The sequence below is a fragment of the Onychomys torridus genome, chromosome X (assembly GCF_903995425.1).
Source record: "Onychomys torridus chromosome X, mOncTor1.1, whole genome shotgun sequence".
Classification (NCBI taxonomy): domain Eukaryota; kingdom Metazoa; phylum Chordata; class Mammalia; order Rodentia; family Cricetidae; genus Onychomys; species Onychomys torridus.
The window spans coordinates 76,594,387-76,621,494 of record NC_050466.1 but is presented as its reverse complement, the minus strand read 5'-3'; the positions used below and the strand labels follow the sequence as shown (position 1 = coordinate 76,621,494).

The following is a 27,108-nucleotide window of genomic DNA, read 5'->3' as shown; positions in this document are numbered from 1 at the left end:
GATAATATTTTCCTCCTATTATTTTCTCTTAATTTGTTTTATTAAATAAGTGCCTACCCCATTAAATATATTGAATAGCAGAAGCAATATGTTCCAGGAGCTGAAATAATAGTGACAATTATAACACATACTCAGACAATGGCTATTGTGTTATATGTAATGGTTCATATACTTTAGATATTACTCAATCCACATAAATCTTATATGGGAATCCATTTATTCCTCTTTTATGTCAGGGAACTAAGATTTAGTGAGGTAACTAATTTATGTAATGTCATGCATCTAGTAAGTTGTACCTTAACTCATTGTATTCTTTAATTGTGGTTCTCAAGTGCTATGTTTTATTTACTGTCTGTAAATTACCATCCTCTCCCATGTGTTAAGATTAGAGGCATGTATCACTATACCTTCTCATCAGATATTTTGTTTCCTGGTTGCTTGACTTATTTTTCAGACAAGGTCTCATGTAGCTCAGTCTATCCTTGGACTTGCTATGATATCTTGTCCTTATCTTGCTAGTTCTGGGATAATAATGATGCGATTGTAGGCATGATGACTTCTTCATTTTGACTTAGGTAATTGAGTTCTTTCTCTGCAAATAATGAAATATCTAGCAGTCCTAAAATAATGCTACTCAGCAGGGTCAGCCATCCTCATGTGAGTGAGTAAGCTTATTTGAATGAAAATTGGTTGGGAAGAGGATATATGAAAATTCTTTGTAGGCTGTGATGACCTCAGGTTATGAAGGAACACTTGAGCCAACATAATCGTGAAAACATTTTCTTTGAATCAGGGTTCCAGCAACTGAATAAGAAGTCATAGAAAACTAGGCTGTTTTTTTCCCTTTCCTCCTCTGCCAGGAACACTAATGCTAGTAAATCAGATGCTATCTCTATATGTTCATTACTTAGCACACCTTAGAGAACATAGTAGGGACACAGTAAAATAGCCTTCATTTCTCCCTCTTCTGTTCCTTTCTTTCTTTCTTTCCCATTGTCAGCCAAGTCCTGATTAAAACTTTATTAATTAAAATTAGGTAATAATTGTTTGAGTACCTGTGTAGCTACTGCAGGGTTGGAGAAGGGAAACAGCAAATCGTAAGCTCTTGATCTCACATCTCTTACCCTGAGGGGAAACAGCAGATAGACAGTTGATGGTGTATAAACTAGAAACTTTGCAGTAATGTCTTTGGCTTTCAGAGTGAGGCCAGACAAATCATAAATGATTTTGGAAATGGCCTTAATATATAGCTCAGTGGCAAACTCAAGAGAACTTGCCTAGCATTCACAACAACACCCTGGACTTGAGTCCAGCACTGCAAAAGGAAAACATTATGCCGGTAGTGAGATGCTTTAGAGAAAGAGCAATACTGGAGAGTGGAAGAGACACTCGACAAGGATACGAGGAGGAGGAGTGAGTATAGAGAATGTAGAGAACCTTGGGCTAGGAAAATGGTAGAAAACAAGAGGAGACCAGTGGCTCTGAGTTGTATTTAGGTAATTGGGAGATAGTCTGGGCTAAATGGTGAATTCCACATCAGCCTGAGCTATTCAGTGTAAAAAACAAAACAGGGCTGTGGGGGTGGGTAGAATTTAGAAGAACAATGTAGTGGCAGGACCATGTATTGGAGAAATTCCCATCATGGCAGACAGGGGGAAGAAACAGGACAGTAGATTGAGGACTTAGTATAGCCTCCAGAGGCATACATCAAGGGACGTACATCCGCTAGCTAAGCCCCACTTCCCAAAGCATCCCTAACTTCCCCAGATAGCAGCACTAGCTGGACCAAGTGTTCAAATCGTGAGCCAGTGAGGGGTATGTCATTCACACCATAACAACCATGCTGTAAAGCTATTTCAGGCCAAGATTTTTCTTTTCGTTTTGTTTTGATTTTTTTTTCTCCACCTTGATAGGGAATGGGTAACTTCTGAACATTTATGAGCTGGTGTTTAGGTGTGACTGGAGTTGTTAGTTACTATGATGACAGTCTTGGGTCTGAAAGCAAGGAGAAGCTAGAGGCCAAGAACCTGTGGTATAAACCACTATATCCTAATACTACAGACTTGGAAGTTGGGGACAGAAAGGAAGACTACAGGGATACACAGGATGCTGCAGAGTCAAGGGAGAAGACCCAGGGATGGAGGGTTAGGATTAGCCAAAGTAAGGAAGAGGACCAGTAACATGTTTGTGATACTGTTAAGTTATGCATTGCACACATAGGGAAATGGGAAATGAATTAAGTATAAGTTGTTTTCTGTAAATGTTTTGCATACATGGGTGTCTGTGTACCACATGTGTGCTTGGTATACATGGAAGTCAAAAAGAGCATCAGGGCTGGGTGGTGGTGATGCATGCCTTTAATCCCAGTACTCAGGAGGCAGAGGCAGGCGGCTCTCTGTGAGTTTGAGGCCAGCCTGATCTACAGAGTAAGCTCCAGGACAGACATCAGAACTACACAGGGAAACCCTGTCTAAAAAAAAAAACAAAAAACCAAACAAACAAATAAACAAATAAATAAAAAAATAAAATAAAAAGAGCATCAGCTAACTTGGAACTGGAGTTACAAATGGTTGTGAACTACCATGTGTGTGCTGGAAATTGAACCCAGGTCCTCTACATGAGCAACAAGAGCTCTTAACTGCTAAGCCATCTCTCAAGTCCCTGTTTGCCTTTTAAAAGCATAAAATTCTCAGGTGGGTTGTCACATGCCTTTCATTCCAGCACTCTAAAGGCAGATCTCTGAGTTCCAAGGCCAGCCTAGTCTACATAGGGAGTTTCAGGGCAACCAGGGCTACACAGTCTAATAACGAAGCATAAAATCTGTGTTTGAAATGCCTTTTCAGTAAACTGCAACTCTTCTTTGAGACATTGGCATCCATATTCCTGGGTATCATTTTATTTTTTTCTTGAGTGCCTTTCTTTCTACTTTTAATAAAATCCCTACTCTGCTTCATAAAGAAACAATCCGTTTCCCTTTTAGTGATGGGCAGCATAAAAGTACAGTGACTCATGTACTCTAGTTCGTAAATGTATTGCCTGCACTTAGTGTATTTGGTAAGTGTCTGTTCAAACTTCAATATTCAGTGCTCCCATACCTTTTGGAAATGTCACCTGTTCCCTGAGCAGCCAGAAATCCACTTGGGGAAAAAGAGATGGAGTATTTGGAGGTAAACATTACTCCTATGGTGTATGAAGAAAACATTATCAGGAAAAATGCATCTGATTTGTGTTTATTGCCCACCCCCAAATGAAGCCACCATAGTAGCAGTAATAGGTTCTGCCAGCTTGGAGACTAGGCCCTATGAAAATGTCACCAATGCAGTTATAACCATGCTAGCACATAGCAAAGGAGCAGGGCCTGTGAGGAAGGAGTTACAGGCTTAGGCAGAGTCAGTGTAGCTATAGCAGCAGGCTTGTTATCTCTGCTCACTTTAAAACTGTTTCTCAGCTGTGTAGTGGTGGTGCAGAGGCAGACTGATGCCTGAGTTCGAGGCCAGCCTGGTCTGTAGAGTGAGTTCCAGGTCAGCCAGGCCTACACAGAGAAACCCTGTCTCTAAAAACAAAACAAAACAACAACAAACTGGAAACCCGTTTCTCTGTGACCCTTACCTGTATCAGTTGAGGCTAGCAACTGATCTTGCATACACAAGTCAAAACTGTCCATTATGTCCAAGTGCTGGATTTGGGGCAGAGTCCAGAGCTAATACTGGTAAATTAGCACAAAGTGAGTTCAGTTCTTCCATAGCAGCAGTGTTCAGTTCTGGTTTTGATTATCCCACCACTGTTGGAATACATTATCCTGCAGGGAAAATGAGATCAGTAAGCCTTCACTAGCTTCTCCGTGTTCATCACTTTTGGCCTAGTTTTTGAGCTATCCTGTCTGCTGTTCCACGCTCATCCTTTTACCCTGCCAGAACATGGTGGTGTTTCTCAGTTCCTAGCTATTATTAGTGATAGAGCTGGCCAACTCAATGGGCGAATGGCTCGCAGTCATGTTGCTTCACCATGTGTGGATTGGTAGTAACTTAGCTGCAACTGAATTTGTTGTAATTCAGTCCAATTTTACACACATACCCTTGGCCTATGACTGACTAAATGCTAAATCCTATATCTGCATTTTCCCCATTAATTAATCTGAATGGATTTCCTTCTAGAATATTTAGTGTGTGATGTTTGTTAGCTTTCAACACTTTTTAAAGGCTTTTATAAAATGACTGACTGTACTAAGTTAAATGGCAGTTTTGATTATTGGTAGTACTAAGATTTTTGCTCTTTGCTTTTGATAGAATTCTCACGCTGTTCATTCTTCCTCCATGTATAGGTATGGAACAGGGTGCTTCTTACTATGTAACACAGGCCGTAAGGTTGGTGTTTCTTCTAAATTCACTTTGATAAGTCTTCAGTACATTCTTATATAATGCTTGAATCGAATTCTTTATTAGTATGCTTTTTGGGTCTTCAGCTTTTACTTAACCTTTATCATTGTTTAACTTGGTTCAATAGAAATGTTGAAAATCATGAAATTGGAGTGATTCTAACAAGAGGCCTTTTATGCTTTTTTAAAATTCTTATATATTCTTTTGGTTGTATGTTAATGAAAATTCTAGAATTAGTATCATGTCAGATTTTTAGTGAAAATCTAATTTGAAACAAGTAATGATGTTTTAGCAGTCTAAGTATTTTTATTACCAATGACTAAGACTTAGTTTTAGTAATTATTATTTTATTGATGGAATTATGAATAAAAATTCTATTATATCTTTAAATCTTCAGTTTTCACACTGAAGCTGGGCATGGTGGCGCACGCCTCTAATCCCAGCACTTGGGAGGCAGAGGCAGAAAGATCTCTCTGTGAGTTTAAGGCAGACCTAGTCTAGCGAGTTCTAGGCTAGCCAGGACTCCACAGTAAAACCTTATCTCAAAAAACGGGGCTTTATACTACCCTTTACATTTTTTCCACGTTAAAATCTTTGTTTTTCTTTCCTACAGTGTGTATTTTCTGAACATGGCCTTTTGACCACCGTGGCTTATAAGCTTGGCAGAGACAAACCTGTGTATTATGCATTGGAAGTAAGTTCTTTTCAGTCAGTACAGACAATATGACATCCATTCACAGTTACAGAAAATTACCTTGCATTCTTGGGGAAGAGGTGTTATTTTTAGGTGGGATCTTGTCATGTATCGCTGGCTAGTCAAGAACTCTCTGTTGTCCTTGTCAATTGGTCTTGAACTTAGGGCACAGTCCTTCTCCTTTTGCAAATACATGAGCTACCACACCTGGAAAAGTTGCCATGTCTTCTAACTTCTTTTCTCGTAATTTTAATATATAGGACTAAAAAATTCCACTTTCTTGTCTTTTGATTATGTAGGAAGAACCTTGAACTAAACTCTACTAGGGGTCAAGACATCCATGAGACAAGAATATACCAGCTCCTTAGTTGTTGGTACCAATTGATTTTTTCACCTTGGGAATGTTAGTTTCCTGCTGTACAAGCCAACATTTTCTATCTGTAAACTGTAATGCAGGACTTGCCTGACTCAAACACTTTAACTTAAATGCCCCAGTGTTCCATAGTGAATCACTGGGTGCTGAAAGGCAGAGCAATTCTCCTTACTTGTGTCTCCATTAGTATTATGTTATATATGGATGTGAGAAAGCGAGAGAGGTGGTTTGTCCCAGGAAACATCTGTTTCAGATACATTTGCAAATTATCATAGGACTATGTCGATCTAAATCTGTAGGACATGATAGATTTGGACAAGAGACATTACAGGAGTTGGTATAGAGCTCAGTGATAGAGTGCTTGGTCTAATATTCTCAAGGTTCCAGCTAGATGCAGGCTTCAGAATCCTGAAAAGAAGCAAACAAAGCAGACATGTGTCTTGTGATTGACTGGCTCTAGAGCCTCATGTGTACTAACTAGAAGCCATTCCTAACCCTGTATAATTAACATTGGAAGCACTCCCTGATAACTTATGGGGACTCATTGTCTTTTAGAATATCTGATGATCATTTAGTCATAGTTCAAATATCTCAGCTGGTAGGCCTACAGCGCCCTTCTTTGTGGCACTAGTGGCTGAGCAGGGAATGGAACCTGCTAAGCAAGTACACTGTGACTGAACTATATGCACAGCAATCTCAAGCCCTCTTCTTTAGACAAAGGCATCTAAAGCTGTCCCAACACTTCTTGGAATTTCAAATCCCATGAACCCTTTCTCTTCTTTATTCCTCACTTTGGCGAATGCTCTGGGCAGCATTGTTCACATCAAAAATGGATGGTTTTTAGGATACCATAATTCTAGCAGCAGCTGGAGTAGTATTACTATGCTTTCTTTGCCCTTGCATGAGAGACAGAATTTTAGATATTTTAGATATGGAAAAGGCGTCAAGGACAGGGGTCACCCAGTCTTCTCACCCAGTGGGAAATCTTCCTCTTGTCTCTTTTTTCTTTTGAAAAGTTAGAATTCCAAGCTGTTGGCTTTTTTCTTTTTGCTACAGGGACTTGTATATCTCAAGCAGCCTCAAATTTGCTACGTAGCTAAGGATGAGTGAACTAGAACTTCTGATCCTCCTGCCTTTAAATCCTGAATGATGGGGTTGTAGGTTGCCTCCACCCCCAGTTTCAAATATTTTCTTAGTGATACCCCTAGCAATGGGTCTAGGTCATCTGTAGGTCTCAAGTGCTAGGAGGCATGCATCTCTCAGTTTGTGTGGGTCTTCTTCGTCCGGTTTAAACTGCCTGCGTGCCTTGGGATCACTCACAAAACTTGGAAGTTTTGAGCTCCCTGTACTAGATGCATTCCACATCACCGATCTTCCTGGAGAGAAAAGGGTTATTCTCCATGTAATATTTATTGCATGGACTCAGCAGTGTGGTCTGTGCCTCTCTCACCATAAGCGTTTATCTGCTATCCTGGCCTGAGTTTATTTAATCGAGTCTAATAACTTCTGTATACCACTGGTTCTCAGAACATTTGCTAAAATATCCTCTTTTGCAAACCACACCCACTCGACTGTGTATTTGTAGAAAACTTTTCAGTTAATCTAATTGAGGACTTGATTTCTCTCTTGTTTTCAAGATAATTATACAGGGCTATTCTGCTATTGTCTCAGCTATTTTTCATTTGTCATAATATGCATGCACACGCATCCATTAAAAACCAAATTTTAAAAATATTAGTAGGTAGAATCCCCCCTTTTTTCTTTCCTTAAACTTTTTTTGTTAGTTAACAAATATTTAAAGACATTTTAAGAAATCAAAATGAACTAAGGAAGAGTAAATTTATACTAATTCTTATTTGTCAGTTCTTTCAATACATGTAATAATCATGCCTTTATTTTGACACATTGTTAGTAGGCTTTGAAATCAAAGCTATTAAATTTTGACTTTCTGCACTCTTTAGAAACTGAAACTATAGCTGTCTATCTTCACTCTATTTTGGTTTTGATTCTTGAGATAGGATGTCACTGGATAGCCTGGGAAGTCCTCCTGCCTCTCTGCCTGCCAAATGAAAGACTTCCAGATCTGAGCTGCCACATCCAGCTATTCGAGTCTACCTTCACTCTCCTGCTGATGTGACAGATTTGATTTTTTTCACTTTAGTGATTTTTTTTCTTTTACATTAAAAAATTTAAGTTTTCTAAAAGAGTGTGTGTGTGTGTGTGTGTGTGTGTGTGTGTGTGTGTGTGTTTAATAGTTTGAATTTCCCAACCTTGATGAGGATTTCAAATACTGTATTCCTAGAAACTCTGCTAACAATGTTGAATTCTGTTGTTGAAAGCTTTCATTTTCTCTTTTGTTCTTCAACATAGCATTAGTAGTTTTCTTTGCAGTTGAGAGGAAATCATATTGATTGACTCATTATACCCATTCCTATATGCAGTATCCTTGTTTGGAGGCTTACTCTGTTGGTATAAGTAACCCAAGCTGGCCTCCAGTATGATTGTCGCAGCCCGCCAAGTGTTGACATTATGTATATTTGCCACCAGAGCCAGCCCAGTGTCATTTCTTTGGTCCCATACCTTTTATGTCTCCATTCAGTTTTCTTTTGTTCTTGTAATTCTTTTGTCCTCATTTGGGGTTAAATTTCTAGTTTTCCCACATCCCTTATGGTGTATTTGATTGCTTGAGACATGGCCGTCTTTTGCAGCCTAGACTGGCCACAAATTCTAAATCCTCTTTCTTCTGCCTCCTGAGCACTGGAGTATAGTCTGAACCAGCACAGCTGGCCTTTGGTACTAACGAGACTGCTGCTGTCAGTTTAAATGGAATTCCTTTACAGATTATTTCTTTTATTGCCTTAGAGCATTTAACATCATCTCTTTATCATCTCTGTTTTTTAAATTTTATTTTTAAGATTTATTTATTTATTATGTATACAGTGTTCTGCCTGCATGTGTCCCTGCAGGCCAGAAGAGGGCACCAGATCTCATTGCAGGTGGTTATGAGCCACCATGTGGGTGCTGGGAATTGAACTCAGGACCTCTGGAAGAGAAGCCAGTGATCTTAACCACTGAGCCATCTCTCCAGCCCCTCATCAGTGCTCTTTAGCTTTGTTGTGATGTTTCTGGGTTTGGATTTATTTTTATTTGTCCTGTTAGGTACCTAGATCCCAATTTATCATCAGATCTGGAAAATTCTCAGCAATTATCTCTTCAAATTTTACTCCATTACTTCCTTCTTCTTCTGGACTTGCTATTGGATGAATATTGGAACCTTTCAGCCCATCTTCCATGTCTCTTAACTACCCTTGTTTATATATATTTAATCTGTTTCTCTGTGCTGCACTCCTGGTGAGTTACTCAGTATCTACCTTCCATTTCCAAATTCTGTCTTTAAATAAACCTTAATACATAAAATCCATTTGGTTCTGCATTGTGAAATGTGAAGACACCTGAAGAAATACAAATTAGAGCTGGAGAGACAGCTCATCAGTTAAGGGCATTGACTGCTTTTTCAAAGGACCCAGTTTGTTTTTCCAGTACCAGTGTGTTGGATCACACCTTCTGTAACTCCAGTCCCAAGGAATCTGTCTTCCTCTTCTGGCCTCCAAGGGCACTGCATGCAGGTCAAACACCCATACACGTAAAATAAAAACAGTTTTTAAAAAATGGATTGGGAGAGGGAAAAATATGATAAAATATATTTGTTTAAAAATTGCTTTAAAAATAAAAACATAATTAAATCCTGCTGTACATCTTGTCAAATTATTATAAAGAGAATATGATGTAATCTCTTCTCAGGTCCAGTAGTAGAACACTACCAACCTCCAGGAGCCGCTTGATGCCACCTACAGTCACAGTGGCCTTCTCTGTTCCCTGAGATGAACAATGTGCTAACTTTTAGCATAATCGTTTCCTATGTTTATTTATAGTCCTAAGACTTCAATCTGTAACCTCAAACACTAGAGTTTGGTTTTATATGGTGATGGTAGCTTATGTTAGAGAAGGTAGGGAAAGCTAAAGAAACATGAACGTGTGCATTTGAGTCTCTGCCCTGCATCTTTGTTCTGGCTTCTTTCCCTCAGCATTATTCTTGTGAAATTTACCCGTGTTATTGGAGACAGCTGATTTTTCACTCTTTCTTTTTGCTGTAGTTTTGCATATATGTGCTGACACCTTTGGAGAAGAGTAGAATCCTAGGCCATAGATTGTATATATATTATCTCTTTGAGTCCATATTGCAAACAGTTTGTCACTGTACTGACTTCTACTCTAACAGCAGTGTAGAGGATCACTAATCTACTCATCTCTGTGGTCTGGAGCTTATCCCTTTTATTACTTCATTTAGTATTTTTAGTAAAAGGAGTCTTTCTTTGTTTTTCAAATCTAGCTGATTTTGTTTCTTTTCTCACTGAGTCACAATTTCTTGTTTGTTTTGATAAAGGGCCTTACTCTGTAGTCCCAGCCGGACTCAAACTTTCCAGCTTCCTACTTAAGTCTCCCAAGTCCTTAGATTATAAATGCATGCCACCATGTCTGGATTTGTTGTTGTTATTTTTAATGGAATCATGCCCTAGATTACTTCTTCAATTTTTTTTTTTTTTTTTTTTTTAGCGCTTATGTTAAAGGTCTGTGTCAAACTGAAATGAATTCTATCCCAGATGTTAAGTTTTGTGGGTGAACTTTTATTATGGATTTCTTTATGAATTTAAGAATATTTTAGTACCAGTCTCATCTTCCATTATGGCATAGCCTTAGCCAATAAGTTGACAAACACTTGCTTATTTTTCCACACCCCTATACAAGCAGAGCTCTACCTAAGCCTCTGGCTCCGAGCCCTGAGCCTGATTGTACTCCCTGTCTTGCACAGAACATTCTGGACGAGTTTCCTCTAGAGGAAACACTTAACACTTTCTGGCTAGCACTCCTACTTACTGACACACACACACACACACACACACACACACACACACACACACACAGATCAATCAGAAGCTATCACGCTTACAGCAGCAGTCTCACTATGCTGCACGTTGCCAGTCTTGTCTACATAAATGTTACTCTGTAGTTAAGTCAGGGTGTACTGGGTTATATTTCTTTCTTTTGCCTGTTGTCCTGTGTTTAAAACAAACAGCATTTTAAAAATATGACTGACTACATTTTTGTAAGCATCTGCATCCTCTTCATTGCCAAGAAAAATTTTTCCCTCTTTCTCCCAGGCTGCTGGCAGGTGATTCCAGGCTTAATATTTTTATCTCTGAGTTCTCACTTGATCGTATGTGAAAAGGAACTGGAGCACATGGTCTTTATCTTAGTCTGAAACTGCAGTCTTGTATCAAGCTGCTTCAGTTTGTCCTGCCCCTTCTGTTTGGAAAATGTTTCTCCGTGGTGGAAGAAAGTAGAACAAAGTAGGGCACTTCTGTCTCCCCTCTGTCATTGGTCAGTAGGATACTGTCTCCCTGAAGCCATGCTTTCCCTTTCCTTGTTCCGCTTCTTTTTCTAGGTATTGTTTCACGAAACAAACCTCCTTTTGGGGGTGGAGGGCTGTAATATGGTCATGAACTTGACCTTACTTACGGCTTGAGACTTCCATGTTTGTATTTTATTATTAGGACATAGGCTTTTAAAAAAGTATTTGTGTGTGTGTGTGTGTGTGTGTGTGCAATAAACATGGCATGGCATGTATGTGAGGTCTGAGGACAGCTAGTGGGAATACTTGCTGACCCCCATCATAGACTTTCAGAGGCCAGACTGTTTTGCATATCCCTGTATTCTAACGGCCTGCAAAAATATAAACAAGACTAAATCCTATGTTAAGCCATATTTTTCTCCTTTTAAATATAAGCATTAGAAGCTTCTTTATATTCTTCTACTAGCTTCCTAAATGGTCTCTTTGTCTACCTCTATTTTGGTGTGATTTATGATTACCATGTTAATACTATTTTTGAGATTTTCATCTTTCTTGTGCAAGATCGTACATTTTCGGTGGCAGCCTCTGTAGTAGCCAGTTATTTGATATATAGCAATATCCCCACAAGGTTGAGTGACTTAAAATAACACTCATTTATTGCCTCTCAGTTCTAGGTACTCTATTTAGCATCTCAAAAGGCTATAGTTAAGTGTAGACTGAGGCTATGAGCTTATCTGGCATGCCATCTGCTTTCAGGCTGATAAAGGCTTTTGGCAAAATCGAGTTCCTTCTCCTACAAAGGGCTTCAGTTTCTTCTTAGCTGTCAGCTGGAGACCACTCTCAGCTTCTAGAGGCCTCTTGTAATTCCTTGCCACATGGGGCTTCTCAACTTGGCACTTGTCTTCCTCAGAGAATACAGGGGCAGGAGAGTGCCCAGCAAGAAAGAGCAGTGGTTTTCTGCCACGTAATCACACCCATGTTTTTGCATAATCCTTCCACCTTTGATGAGAAGCAAGTCATTGGTTCCATTGTACCAGGGAATCATAAAAGAGTGGGAACATTAGGAATTATGAAAACTATATCAATTAAGAATATGAATATTTTCCATTAATAAACATTCTATGGACTTTTATAATGCACATTCTTGGAGGGAGTAGGGTAGCTCAGTTGTAAAGGTGCTTTATTCATAAGCATGAGGACTTGAGTTCGATCCTCAGAACCCCTCTGAAAAACAGTTGGGCATTATGATTTGTACTTGGCAGAGACAAGTGGTTTTGTAGGGATCACTAGCCAGCAATCTCAGCCTAGTGCAAATAATACATTCATCTTGTTGCATTATCATTTGATTTTTTAAAATACCTTCTCAATTTTCTGAGTCTTCCATAGAGTGCAACTGCTGATGCTTATATGCTTACATACACCTTTACCAATGAATTAAGACTTAGAACTAGGTCTCATTCCTCTTTGTAGGCAAGACATTGGAAAGCTGCATCTTTGTATTTAGGATACAATTCGTGATGACTTGAATAGACACATTTGGTTTCTTCTGTACTCTTTTCCTGTCCAGCTTCAAGACATAATGCTATATTCTATTTTGTCTACTGCCTCTGATTTCAGAAAACCACGTCTTTTTTAGATTCATTTCAATAAATTCATTTCTTGTTATTTATGTTCATGTGTGTTTGTCTGTGTAAGTGTCTGCAGGTGCTCAAAGAGGCCAGAAGAGGGGTCAGATCCCTTGGAGCTGAAGTTGCAGGTAGTTGTGAGGCATGTCATGTGAGTGCTGGAAATGGAACCTAGGTCTGGAAGAGCAGTAAATGCTGTTATCCACCAACCGTCTCTCCAACCCCTTACATGCTTGTCTTTTCAATTTTAAGAGGTTTATGTCATCTTCATTAATTTCTTTAAAGTCTAAACCATACTATATATTAGATCAAGATACCAAAATTACGTTCTTCTTTCAGATACACATTTTAGCTACTTTTATTGTTCTTTATTTCTTCAGTTAGAATGAAACATTCCTTATCTCCTGGTCGCCAGTGCCTTTACTTACTGAGTCGTCTTGTGGGCCCCGTGGCTTTGTAATTTTTAATGCATTCGCTTTCATTGAAACAGTGCTCTGTGGTTGTTACTTTGTCATCAAAACCTTGGCTTTCCTTCCGTGTATGACTCTAGCTGCTCTTGCTGTCTGTTGTTGCTTTTGTTTTTCAACGAGATCTTCTGTAGGCCAGGTTAGCCTGTGTGTGCCGCCACACCCAGCTGCTTCCTTTTTTCTGTTTCTTACATGTGTTTATTGAGGAGATGCATGCCATGGCATGTGGAGGTCAATTCTCTCCTTCTGCCATGTGAGTCACAGGAATGGAGCTCTGGCTAACAGGCTTGGTGGCAAGATCCTTTACCTGCTGAACTGTGGGAGCCCGTTTTCAGGTTCCTCCTGGCTTTACTCAGCAGGTCCGCATAGAGAGGATGATTAGGACCACGGGCCTGAGTGCAGGTGTCTGAGATGGTCTGCACTTGGCTGTGCTGGGGGAGGATGTCTTTTGCTCCACCTCTTGGCATCTCTATAAATACCCTGGGTCAGAGACAGGGCCCGTTGGAAAAGGTTCCAGGCCCTCTCGAGGCTATCCTTTATTTCTATCTGTTTATCTCCACAGTATAAATCCTATCTAATATTTTGAGTGCTGCTCACACTCAAGAAAACTCTGGGGAGCTGTGGGGATGGTGGGTGAACACCCCACACTGAACCATCTGGTGACTCCAGAAAGTGATTCCTCCACATGCACACTATAGAAACGTCATGTGAACACACACACACACATTAATAATAATCATCACCATAATAATAATTTTAAAAGGTATTTTAGATATAAACTCAGTACAAAGAACTCTGATTTTAATATTTATTACATATTTAAAATTTACATTAATATGTTGTTAAATATATTTTGATTTTGATTTTATTTTTATTTTACTGTTTAATAATTTTGCATATGAAGTTACTGTATAAAGAAAAGCAGTGTTATTCTTTGTGAACACATAGAGTGACTTCTCATAGAAATTAGTAGAGTATATCAGTATATTCTGATTCATTTGCATTTTGGCAACTGACATCCAGAAGGGACATTTGGTTGGTTGGTTGGTTGTTTTGTTTATTTTTTTAAACCATTATTTTTATTTTATGTATATGGGTATTTTGCCTTCAGACTTTTCTACAGTGCCCAAAGGAGCCAGGAGAGGGTATTGGGTCACCTGAGACTGGGGTCCAGATGGTAGTGAGCTGTCATCTGGTGGCTGGGAAGTGCACCTGGGTTCTCTGGAATAACAGCCAGTACTCAACCTCTGACCATCTCTATAGCTTTTTTCTACTGGAGCTCAAGCTGATCTCTAGCTCACTAAGTGGCCCAGGATGGCCTTGAAGTACTGCTCATCCTCTCTCCATTCCCCAAGTACTGGAATTATAGATATGCAACATGAAGACCAGAAAGACAATTTGAAGTTCATTTAACTGGCCTGATGACAGGTTCTCACACTTAATAAAATCAGCTGATATTTGCTATGGAGTGACTCAACAGAAATCACTTTATGGCTAAAACTATATAGCGATACATTTGAACCCTTAAATATTGTTTTTGATATATTTTCTGCCTTTAGGATCTGATCGTTTGTCTGTGTTTTTGTAGGATTTGGGGTTGAACCCATGACCTTAGACATGTTAGACAAACTCTCAGCCACAGCGCCAAATCCCTGGTCTAATGTTTTTATAATTGCTTTATTAAGTCCAAGCACCAAAACATGTCTTTTTCATTATTTTCTACCTTTTCACTTTTTTTTCTGATTCTGGGAATGGAAAATAGGGCCTTGTGTATGCTAGGCAAATTACTCTACCAACAAGCCACAATTCTAGCCCCAAATTTACCTTTGTCATGGGTCTGTGGTATAGTCATACATTTTTGCAAACAACAGCACAACAACTCTAGAATATTTCATAACCCTGAAGAAAAACCCCATTACAGCTCTACCCCACACCATCCCACCCTGCCTCATTCAGACTTAAGCAGCTATTAACTTTCTTTCTTACTCTATGAATTTACTGATCTTGGTCATTTCATTTACATACAATCATAGTTTATGCTCCTGACAATTAAAGATGAAGGGAGCTAGTGTTCATGTTTAGAAAGGAACTTGACGTGTATGCTCATAGTTAGAGGCATGGTAGTTTGTTTAGATAAGTATTGTAATAGTTACCATCATTCTGTAGGTAAAACCACGGACCTCAGAAAGCCTATATAATTTATCTGAGATCACATAGCAATTAAGTACTAAAACTCGACTCACATCTGACTACAATTTTGTTTGCCTCCTTATTTCTCCCTCCCAATCCCCTGGAGATTGACTGGGTGTGGGAGGGATACTAGAGATCCAATCCAGTGCCTTATCCATGTGACATTGTGATTGATTTCAAAGAATAATCACTTATGTCTTTGCTAGATTTTTGTTTGATTTTTTTTCTGTGCTATTATATATATAAAAACATACTTAAATTTTTAGTGTGTCTCATTGCAGTAGCTCTGTGGATGATGTAAGATTTTTTAATAGGTGACACTATGCCTCAGTAGCTTAACAAATTATACAAAGATCAAAGTGCTCAAAAGGTGAATGGTCAGCTTTTAGGATGGGTGTGCTACAAGAGTCCATTTTTTCCCTGTCCCATAGTCTAGGTAAAACTGTTTATATTAGAAGTCATAGTTTTTCACATTTGTACGGACATTTGTTTGAATGTTCTCCACTTAGAGGTATCATACATAGAGAATGCCCTTTCTAGTGACAACATATACTTGGTTCTCTTGGTTTTCTTTTTCCCTTAGGGTTCTGTGGCTATAGCTGGTGCTGTAATCCGCTGGCTAAGAGACAACCTAGGAATTATTAAGTCCTCAGAGGAAATTGGTGAGTATGTTTTTGTCAAGAGTTAGTGTCGAAAGAAAGCCAGGCATTGTGGTACATGCCTTTAATCCCAATACTCAGAAGACAGAGGTAGGATCTTTATGAGTTCCAGGCCACCCTGGTCTACATAGCAAGTTACAGGGCAGCCAGAGCCACATAGCAAGACTAAGCTTCAAAGGAAAAATTCTAAAGAATGGAAGATGTTAATATTTTGTCCCTGCAATCTGTAAATACTTACTTTGCCCCTAACTTGATCTATGAATTATGTAAAACCCTTTATGTAAATTTGATTTATCCAGAAAAGACTATTAGATGAAGATGTATTACACAATAAATTGATGTAATTTGTAGTGGATATTAATAAAGTGGTAAGATGGGACATAAAAATTACCCATGCATGAAATTGGACACAGGTAGAGCAGTATAATTACATTTTTCTGATGAGAAAGAGCTCTAACTTCTGGATTAGCATGAGTATTAAAACCCTGGTACCTATAAATTAGTATTAGTACGGCTGTATTCAGTCTATGGGTAATTAGAACTCAGCTATTCCCAATTTCATCTACTTGTTTAATTTTGCCTGAAGGTAAGACAATTAGAAATGCATTTCTGTTTAGGTGGAGGAGAAGCCACCTCATCTCCTAGTCAAGAAACTTCAAAGTCATGGAAATGGGGCTGGGGAGATGGTTCAGTAGGTAAAGTGTTTGCAGTGCAAGAACAAGGGTCTGAGTTTGGTCCCCAGAATCTACATTTGAAAAAGAAAGCTTGCTCACTACCACATCTAATCCCAAGCCAGAAAGTTGTGGACAGGTGGCTCCTTGGGGCTGGCAATCTCAACAGTCTAGCCTTTGTGGCACGTTTTGGACTGGTGAGAAATATTGTCTTAATGCACAAGATGGACATCCCCCAAGGTACAACAACTAAGGTTGACCTCTGGCCTTTACATGCACGCACACCCTCACCATGTGCACACATACAGCAAACATACACATGGAAATGAACTAAAATACCCAAAGGAAATGAATCCAGTTTCTTGAGCTCAGTTTTTTTGTGAGGGCATTCAATGTGGGGGAAATGTTCTTACTGCTCTTCGCATTCTATTGTAGTTAGTAACACTTTACTACTAATAAACTAGAAATGAAAAATCCTGATCTAAATTTGAAAGTATATATGTTTATTTAACAAAGTAAGATACTGATTTGATTTTCTTTTTTGCTTTTCTTTTTTTAATCCTAGAAAAACTTGCTAAAGAAGTAGGTACTTCTTATGGCTGCTACTTTGTTCCAGCATTTTCAGGATTATATGCACCTTATTGGGAGCCCAGTGCAAGAGGGTAAGTACTTTTATAGTTACAAGTAATTTACTATATCTTTTAAAACGGCTAGAAATGAGGATATTGAATGTTCCTATTACATACATAAGATAAATGCATGGAGTGATAGGCATGCCTCATCGCATATTATATAACTGTCTCCAAACATTAAATAACACTTCATTAAAATATACAGTTATTATGTATTATTTGAAAAGTAAATGATAATAAAGACAAGAAAGCAGAAGGCAGGCTAGTTGAGAAGAGAAAGGGGATTATTAGGAGTGAGAGAATAATGTGTTGCATATGTTCATAAAGCATTATGTAGATGTATGAAATGTCATAATGAATCTCATTAGGTTTAACTAATATATGCTAGTAAAAATTAAGATCAATAATGACAGAGGAATAGGGTTGACAATATGTGTTGGGGGGGTCTTGATTATTTACTAAATTAGTAACTGATTAATTATTTTCTGTCTACTTTTACCTGTACATTGTAGACCCTTAAAGTACTACCATCTAAATGAATGAGATTTGATTTTATGTTAATAGCATCTGTTCTGTTAGATCACAGATATTTCCTGTGGATTTAGGGTTATGGCCTAACACACTGAACTGCTCAGGAAATATATGCAACTTTCTTTCCTGCCTACATTTCTGTCTATTGAATTCACTCTTTACATATTGAGACATAAGATCTATGGCTTAATCGCAGGGCTGGGCTGTGGCTCAGTGGCCAAGCACTCATTTAAGTAGGTCTCTCTGCCCATAGATTAGTGCAGCTCTCAGTCCTCCTCAGAGAGTGGTGGTGAGTACAGAGACTTCCAACTGGCCAGAGTGCAGAACGAAGTGTCAGTAAAGTGCTCAGTTATAAATGGGGTATCTACACCCCCTCCCCAAAGAGTGAGGGACCATTGAGAGAGAAAGGACAAAAAGACTATACAAGCCAGAGGCTGGGGAGGGAAGAATAATCATTGGTTTACTTATATCATCCTAGTCTGAAAATCTTTTGTGTGTATTTTTAGGATCATCTGTGGACTCACTCAGTTCACCAACAAATGTCATATTGCTTTTGCTGCATTAGAAGCTGTGTGTTTCCAAACCCGAGAGGTAATGAATGTAGGCCTGTTTTTCTTGGGCTTGATCCATTTTATCACCCTTACATTAATTAATTATATATTTATGCCTGAAATTTATTAAGTACTTAAAATGTTTCCAATTGAAAAATGAAGCCTACATAAACACTACTCTAAATACAAGTGTGTCCTCTCTCCCCTGCCAGCTATCATTATCGTTTGTTTGTTTGTTTGTTGAGACAGTTTCTCCGTGTGGTTTTGGAGCCTGACCTGGATCTCGCTCTGTAGACCAGGCTGGCCTCGAACTCAACAGAGATCGGCCTGCCTCTGCCTCCTGAGTGTCATTATCTTGTAAATACCTTCATCACCAGCCACTGGGCATTTGATGTTGGAGAGAAGACTAGGCAGTAGGGTAGTACATATTAGGCAAAGTAAAGAACACAAATGGACACATCAGTACAGGAAATGAAGATGCAAAATAGAATGTTTAACATGCTGAATAGCACAGCGAGTAAAGAAGTATGATGCCAGAAAAGATTGGTTGTAACCAGATCAAGGAGGGCTTGGAAGAGCAGAATACGGTGTCTCAGTTTCCTTCTTGCAGGCTTTGAGAAATACTTCCAGGTTTGTGTATGAAGGGTTGCCATTTTTAGACATGTTACTGTGAAGTGGTCTCATCATACTAATTGCATTGGTTTATTCAAGATTTTGGATGCCATGAACCGCGACTGTGGAATTCCACTCAGTCATTTGCAGGTAGATGGAGGAATGACCAGCAATAAGATTCTTATGCAGCTACAAGCAGACATTCTGTATATTCCAGTAGGTCAGTAATCCTTCACTCCCTTAAACCCCAGAAGTAGTAATGTTGGGAAGAACTGATCCTTCAGGCATATATAACTACAAAATTCTTGACATAGTTTTCTCCTTTCAGTGAAGCCATCCATGCCTGAAACAACTGCTCTAGGAGCTGCCATGGCGGCTGGAGCTGCAGAGGGTGTTGGTGTTTGGAGTCTTGAACCTGAGGATTTGTCAGCTGTCACAATGGAGCGGTTTGAACCTCAGATCAATGCTGAAGGTATAGTTAAAGAATAATACTTTAAAAAATATCCTTCCCTCATGTATTATATTTCTACCACTGTTTCCCCTCCCTCTTCTCTTCCAAGACCTCCCCCTATCTCCCCTCTGTCCCAGATCCACTGTTCCTCCTTTCCCTTCAGAAAAGAGCAGGCCTCCCAAGGATATCAACCAAACATGGCATGTCAAGTCATAATAAAACTAGGCACATTCCCTCATATTAAGGCTGGATGAGGCAACCCAGTAGGAGGAAAACTGTCCCAAGAGCACGCAAAAGAGTCTGAGACAGTACCTGTTAGGAGTCCCACAGGAACACCAAACTACACAATCATAACATCTATGCAGAGAATGTAGGTTAGACCCACACAGGCTCCCTGATTGTCAGTCGAGTCTCTACGAGCCCCTATGATCCCTGGTTAGTTGATTCTGTGGGCCATGTTCCTTTGGTGTCTTGACCCCTCTGGCTCCTACAATCCTTCCTCAGATTGTAGGTTTCCCTCTTCTGCAGGCTTTCCCAAGAAGAGCTAATACCAATATTCCTCAAATTATTCCATAACTTAGAAGGAACATTGACAAATTCATTTTATGAAGCCACAGTCATCCTGATACCCAAATCACACAAAGGTTCAACAAAGAAAGAGAATTAAAGACCCATTTCCCTCATGAACATTGATGAAAAAATACTTAATAAAACACTTGGGGCCAGGGGCGGTGGTGGCGCATGCTTTTAATCCCAGCACTTGGGAGGCAGAGCCAGGTGGATCTCTGAGTTTGAGGCCAGCCTGCTCTACAGAGCAAGAACCAAGACAGGCACCAAAACCACACAGAGAAACCCTGTCTTGAAAAACCAAAATAAAATGAAATAAAATACTCACAAACCAAATCCAAGAACACATCAAAATGATCATCTACCATGATCATGTATGCTTCATCCCAGAGATGCAGGGATGGGTAAACATTAGAAAATATGACAATGTAATTCATTATGTAAACAATCTGAAAGAAAAAAAAGTGCATGATCACCTCAATGGATGCTGAAAAAGCCTTTGACAAAAACCTAATACCCTCTTCATGATAAAAGTCTAGGAGAGGTCAGAGATACAAGGGACATACCTAAACATAATAAAGGCAATTTACAGCAAGCCTGTAGCCATTTTATATCAAATTAAATGGAGAGAAATTCAAAGCAATTCCACTAAAATCAGAATAATACAAGGCTGTTTATTCTCTCAATATCTACTCAATATAGTACTTGAAGTTCTAGCTAGATCCATAAGAAAACTAAACGATATCAAGGGGATACAAATTGGAAAGGAAGAAGTCAAAGTATCACTAGTAGCAGATGATAATGATCGTATACATAAGCAACCCCCAAAATTCTACCAGGGAACTCCTACAGCTGTTAAACACCTACAGCGAAGTGGCTGGATACAAGATTGACTAAAAAAATCAGTAGCCCTCCTTTATACAAATGACAAATGGGCTGCGGAAGAAATCAGGGAAACAACACCCTTCACAATAGCCACAGATAATATAAAATACATTGGGGTAATTCTAACCAAGCAAGTGAAAAGCCTGTATGACAAGAACTTTAAATCTTTGAAGAAAGAAATTGGAGAAGATATCAGAAAATGGAAAGATCTCTCATGCTCATGGGTTGGTAGGATTAACATAGTAAAAATGGCAATCTTACCAAAAGCAATCTACAGATTCAGTGCAGTCCCTGTCAGAATTCCAACACAATTCTTATCTTTTTTTAAAAGATTTATTTATTTATTATGTATACAGAAGGGGGCGCCAGATCTCATTACAGATGGTTGTGAGCCACCATGTGGTTGCTGGGAATTGAACTCAGGACCCCTGGAAGAGCAGTCGGTGCTCTTAACCTCTGAGCCATCTCTCCAACCCCCATCACAATTCTTTACAGAACTTGAAAGGACAATACCTGACTTCATATGGAAAAACAAAAAAACCAGGATAGTTAAAACAGTCCTGTACAATAAAAGAACTTCTGGAGGTATCACCATCCCAATTTCAAGCCATAGTATAGCACTATAGCAATAAAATCCACATGGTATTTTGGCATAAAAACAAACAGGTTAATCATTGGAATCAAATTGAAGGCCCAGACATAAAACTGCACATCTATGGACACCTGATTTTGACAAAGAAGCCAGAAGTATACAATGGAAAAAAGAAAGCATCTTCAACAAATAGTGCAGGTCTGACTGGATGTTGGTATGTAGAAAAATGCAAATAAAAAATAAAACTTTTACTGGAATACATTGAAAATGGCCTTTATGTGGTGAAACTTTTACCCCATGATTTGTTTATAAGTTATGGAGTAGAATAATTTGGCTGCTAAGAATAAATGAGGGGAAATAGGTCCCATCTGTATTATTTAGGAGAGTAACACTCCCACTTCAATTACAAAACCAAAACCAACAACAAAATAAACAAGAGAGAAACCTAAGCTGTGAGTTACAGCTTTTAGGTTTTTAGGGTTTGTTTGATGTTTTTGTTTGTTTAGGACAGGAAAGGCAGGTGTGGTGGCACTCACCTTTAATCCTGGCACTCTGGAGGTAGAGGCAGGCAGATCTCTTGTGAGTTCCAGGACAGCCAGGACAATATGGTGAAACATTGTTCCAGGGAAAAGTTTAAAAAAAAAAAAAAAAACCTAAACTAAACAAAGTGAGAAGGTAGATAAACTGTTAACTAGTCCTATGCAGGAGAGCAGCATCATTGTTCATTTTTGTGTCCTTTTTATATTGCAGATTTTCACCTTAGAAATCCTACTTTTAAGATGCTAGAGATGGGACAGTTATGATTTGAATCTTGTGAGCAATCAGTATTTGCTAATTCCTTCAACTGGACCAAAGTCAATTCTGTTTTGTCCATGTTGCACTTCACTTCTCTCTCCATGTCAACCCTGCCCCCAAAAGAAGAGAAAACAAATCAAATAGGATTTTCCTTTTGAAATCAACACCGCTGTCTTGTTAATAGTCCTGTCTCCCAATATCCCTTAGCCTCACGATACATTTCCATCATAAATCTTTCCTCCAGCTTCTAAGTATCTCATCCACCCACTGCTAGACACCAACAAGCGTGTCCTACCAAATCTGTGGTCCAGGAAGGACTCACTTTGGTTCAATGTGAGCTATTAGGACTGCTGTGTAACCATTCTTAAGTATTCTATTTTGACCATCTCAACAAACTGTATCTCACACGTTTTCCTTGTTTCAATTCTAGAAAGTGAAATCCGTTATTCCACATGGAAGAAAGCTGTGATGAAGTCAATTGGTTGGGTCACAACTCAGTCTCCAGAAAGTGGTAAAATAAGTGTTTTTTATTGGCTATTATTGAAAATTTTTTATTTTATTATTGACATTTTTCTTAGTGTGTTAGTTTATTTAAGTGTATGGCTTTTTATACTAAGCCAGGATGCTCTGAAGAAAAGGATTACCCTGCATCTAATGTTTCTCACATTTTGAAAACACTTTAGAGTTTGAAACATAAAATGGAAATTCTAGGTTAATATGCATACCTTCACTGTAGCCTGCCATATCATTCCTTGTTGATTTATTCCTGTCATGTCAATGAATAACTTGAATTTTCCAAAAGTAAAATTATTATTTCTGATTCCTTTCTTATGAAAAAAATCAACTAGACTCTTTTATTTCCCCTCTCCCTGATCATATCTACCTTTTTGGGAGGCTTTCTTTATGCCCTGAAGCAATGGAGAAGTGTATTAACGTCTAGGCACTTCATGGAAAGTGTTCAGGTTGAGCAAACCATTTTGAAGTATGAATTCCTATGAGTTAGAGAGGAGGAAGTAATCTAAATATAGTAAGTTGGAAGTTTTATAAGTGAGAAATGCTATTAGCAGAAAATAAAGGACGTTTTTCTTTTTCAGATCAGGCAGGAAAGTCTTCAGGTTTAGTCAACTATTCATGTTTAAACATCTGTGGGCTGCCTTTGATGACACAGTATTATTGTCCTTATCCAAGATGTGGAGTAGAATGAACGGCACACTTTATTGGGGAAGAGTCTATCAATGAAGTAGTATAAAACCATTTTTATGCGTGTGACTTTTAGGAAACATTGTAATTACTGTGACCTATATTTTTAGCCCTGGGTGTTCCTTATTAAAATTGTTCCCTTTCCAACTAAGTAAATTAATATGCTTTTGGTTTTGAGACTGGGCTTCTTTTTTTTTTTCCTTTTTATTTTTTAAAAAATATTTAAGTCTTATGCATACCCCAGGCTCAGCTTCTCTTTCTAAGATGGTAGATTAACTTGTTTTTGCTAAGACTGCAATTTTGAGACCCCTGACAATTACATTTCTCAGTCATGAATACTACTCTTTAGCACTATGTGAGATATAACAAATGTGGACTCTGATTTCTTCGCTTATTCCCCTAAATCAGTGCTATGTAAAATTGGTTATGTGATTTTTTTTTTTTTTGGACTAGGTGAATTTTTGTTAATGATGCAACCATCCTGGCTTCCTCTCTCCTCCCCCTACCTTATATACATATTTCTGTTTACTTTCTGTTGAAGATATAATGCTAACTTCAACATTTGCGCAAGTGCAACTGATCATTTTCCATTTATGTTTCTTTCTTGTTGTCAATTAATTTTCAATACTGGTATAATTTTCAAAAATGGTATAAAGAAAACGAAAATTGAATTTTCCTTTTTTCTTGTTTTAGTTTCATTTTTCTTTCCTCTTTTGTATGGAGCTGGCTCTGAACTTGCTGTGTTAAAGCTTGAGTTTGTGATCTTGTCTCCACGTCTGCTGGGATCACAGATAGAGATGCCATTATGCCCAGCTTTAAAATTTTACATCTCTTTATTTTCTACTGCCAGCATCAATAGTAAAGGTAATTTCATTTGTTGAGTTTTAATGTTTTTTTTCAATACTGAAGCCTGAACCCAGGGCACACGCATTAGGCAAGTGCCATATTTCAGCTCTCCTTTTTTTTCTTTTTATGTATTTTTTATTCATTTTTAAAAAATTAGCTTATAGAGTAATAGGTTTCATTGTGTCTAGCCATTGTTTTACTTTATATCTTGAGATAGGACTTCATTTAATTGCTCAGGATGCCCTTGAACTCACGCTGCAGTCCAGCCAGTCCTTGAACTTACTGATTGTCCTGACCCAGACTCCCAAGTAGCCAGGATTAAGGTCTGCACCAGCAGATCCTGCTCTTAATTTTATATTTGTTACAGTTACACCAATGATTAAAAATATTTCAATAATTTTATGAAAGCATTGAACTATACAGTGTCTAGGGATAGTCTCTAAGCTGTATAATTAACTCAGAATATTTAAGATTTTGCTAAATTTATTCCTTTAAACAATATAAATTATGTAATGGCAGCTTATATTCTGTATAAGTTGTATGATAATAGCAGTACAGTAGAGCCCTAACCTAATAAAACCAAGAAGATATTAGAATTGTTACCTTGAAACTTATTCTCTTTAGTTTAATTTATGAAAAAAATATATCACTTAATTTCCAAAAGAGTTGTCATTGTTGAAGCAACCATATTATTTTTATAAATATGTTGAATGCATTATAAACAATTGTAAAATATATTAAATGTGATTAGTTATATAGCTAATAATATTAATAATATAATCACATGTATCAATATACTAATATAGATGATAGGACATAAAGGTTTTTTTTTTAATTTTGTTTGTTTTGTTTTTCAAGGCAGGGTCTCTCTGTGTAGCTTGGAGCCTGTCCTGGAACTTGCTCTGTAGACCAGGCTAGTCTAGAATTTATAGAGATCTGCCTGCCTCTGCCTTCCAAGTGCTGAGATTAAAGGCATGTGCCACCACTGCCCAGCTTTATTTTTAAAATTTTAAATAATAATAATGATACATAGACCAGGGTGACCTCAAACTGACAGAAATCTGCCTGTCTCTTTCTCCAAGTGCTGGGATTAAAGACATGCATCACCACACTCAGCAGTTTATCTTACTGTGTAGCCCAGGGTGGACTTAAACTTCAAGCCTCAGCTTCTAGACTGCTGGGATTATAGGTGTAAGCCACCATTCCCAGCTCAGGATTTTAAGGGTTTTTAGAGAAAGCCTAGGGTGGGGGATTTAGCTCAGTGATAGAGCGCTTGCCTAACAAGCACAAGGCCCTGGGTTCGATCCTCAGCTCAAAAAAAAAAAAAAAAAAAAAGAGAAAGCCTATTATAATGACTTGGCTTTGGATTTACAACACACCAAACACTTTGAAAATAGTTCAAATTGGTTTAAATATATTACACAGCTATTAATGCATAAAATATGAATTTATTGTATATAAATATATGAATACTTATGTAACATATATGTGTGACTATCCCACTGGAAAAGAAATAGCTTAAGAGATCTTTTTGTTGTTATTTTTTTCTTTGTCTTATTTTTGAACAGTGTCTCAAGTAGTTCAGGTTAGCCTCAAATTCACTGTGTAGTAAAGGATGACTATGAACTTCCAGAAGTTATGCCTCCATCTCTACCACCTAATTTTTGTGGTTTTGGAGATCGAACTTTTTGAGCTTTGTTAATGTTAGGCAAGTATCCCTTAGCCACAATCCTCAGATCTTTTCACACTGATGGCTTTCTTTAAGAGAACCAGACATTTTCCTTTCTAAAATCAAACTAAAATATGGTCTCTACAAATACAGAAATAAAAAGATTTATTTTGCACTTGAAAAAGTAACAGTGACAAAAAAAAAAGGCAAATGGCTTATTGAACTCTACTGAAAATCCAGTTTCTAAGGTAAAAAAATACATGCTGAGTGGGAGAAAATCCTCTTCCAAAATAGAAACAATAATCTTAAGACTACATAGCATAAAATAAGCTCAGGAGGATCCTAATCTGCCATATTTTAATGATGTCCTCTCTTATAGTAGATTTTCAGAACTCTGGGGCATTACCTCATATTCTAGGGTCTGGAAGTGTAGCTCAAAATCCCTAGGTTTAATCTTTAACAACCCAGAATGTGCTAAATAGTTTAGCTACATTGTGTCTAGAGGAGTGTGTGTGCACATGTACATGTGTTTGTATAGGTCAGAGGACAGATTTGTGGGCTTAATTTTACCCTTCCACCTTGACAGGGTACTAGCAATCCAACTGTGGCTGCCAACTTTGCACAAAAAGCCATTGTGCCAGCTCATGGGGACATAATTTTTAAATTTAAGTAAATGCTATGTGTAATGCTTATGCTTCAAAAGAAAGGATTTCAAGAGAACTCAGATCACAAAAGTACTCATTGTTATCCAATAATACAATTTGATTTTCTTATACCATTTAGTTTCAGCAGTACTTCCAGATTTATTTCATTATACATCAAAATCTATTTTAACATGAGATCAGTCAGTGTTTAAAACAAAAAAGAACTGAGTGTGGGAAAGTACTTATAGAGATCTGGGAGTGGTAATAAGGGTAGGGGGCAGATTACAGAGGGTGAGAGGTTATAGTGGTCAAATTGTAGTTCATATATGTATGGGATTGTCCAAAAACAAATTCAATAAAATTATATATCAAAAGAGTTTTAAGGTCATATAAGTAGACTAATAAAACCTTTCTAATATATTCTTGGTGAATTGCATTGCTCATTTTCTGTCACTGGGAGAATGTACAAAGCACAAACCTAACAGCCTCCCAAAAAGTTCTCTTTGGCTTTGCCTGTGGAAAGCTGATGTTGGCTATACGTGTTATGTTCTTGGCTACTTGTGGCATGCTATCTGTATTGTTCATTAACTTTCATAAGCCTTGATATTGATTATACTTTTGATTTAAAGTAATAACTCTTTGCCAGCTTTTATGAATATGCTATTTTA

The 27,108-nt window shown here is 38.1% G+C and overlaps 1 protein-coding gene across 13 annotated transcripts in view; it reads left to right on the top strand.

The window, feature by feature from the left end:
• The window catches only part of Gk (glycerol kinase), a 79,517-nt gene that overhangs the window by 48,605 nt on the left and 3,804 nt on the right, over positions 1-27,108 (top strand). For 8 of the 13 annotated variants that reach the window (XM_036174845.1, XM_036174842.1, XM_036174844.1 and 5 more), the window contains 8 exons: positions 4,322-4,364; positions 4,990-5,070; positions 15,719-15,797; positions 17,031-17,127; positions 18,135-18,219; positions 18,891-19,011; positions 19,120-19,263; positions 22,512-22,592. In XM_036174845.1, coding sequence (XP_036030738.1) covers positions 4,322-4,364; positions 4,990-5,070; positions 15,719-15,797; positions 17,031-17,127; positions 18,135-18,219; positions 18,891-19,011; positions 19,120-19,263; positions 22,512-22,592 — 731 coding nt within the window. Of the gene's footprint in view, positions 1-4,321; positions 4,365-4,989; positions 5,071-15,718; positions 15,798-17,030; positions 17,128-18,134; positions 18,220-18,890; positions 19,012-19,119; positions 19,264-22,511; positions 22,593-23,974; positions 24,146-27,108 lie in introns of all 13 variants that reach the window. The other 5 variants (XM_036174836.1, XM_036174833.1, XM_036174832.1 and 2 more) reach the window with 1 other exon arrangement.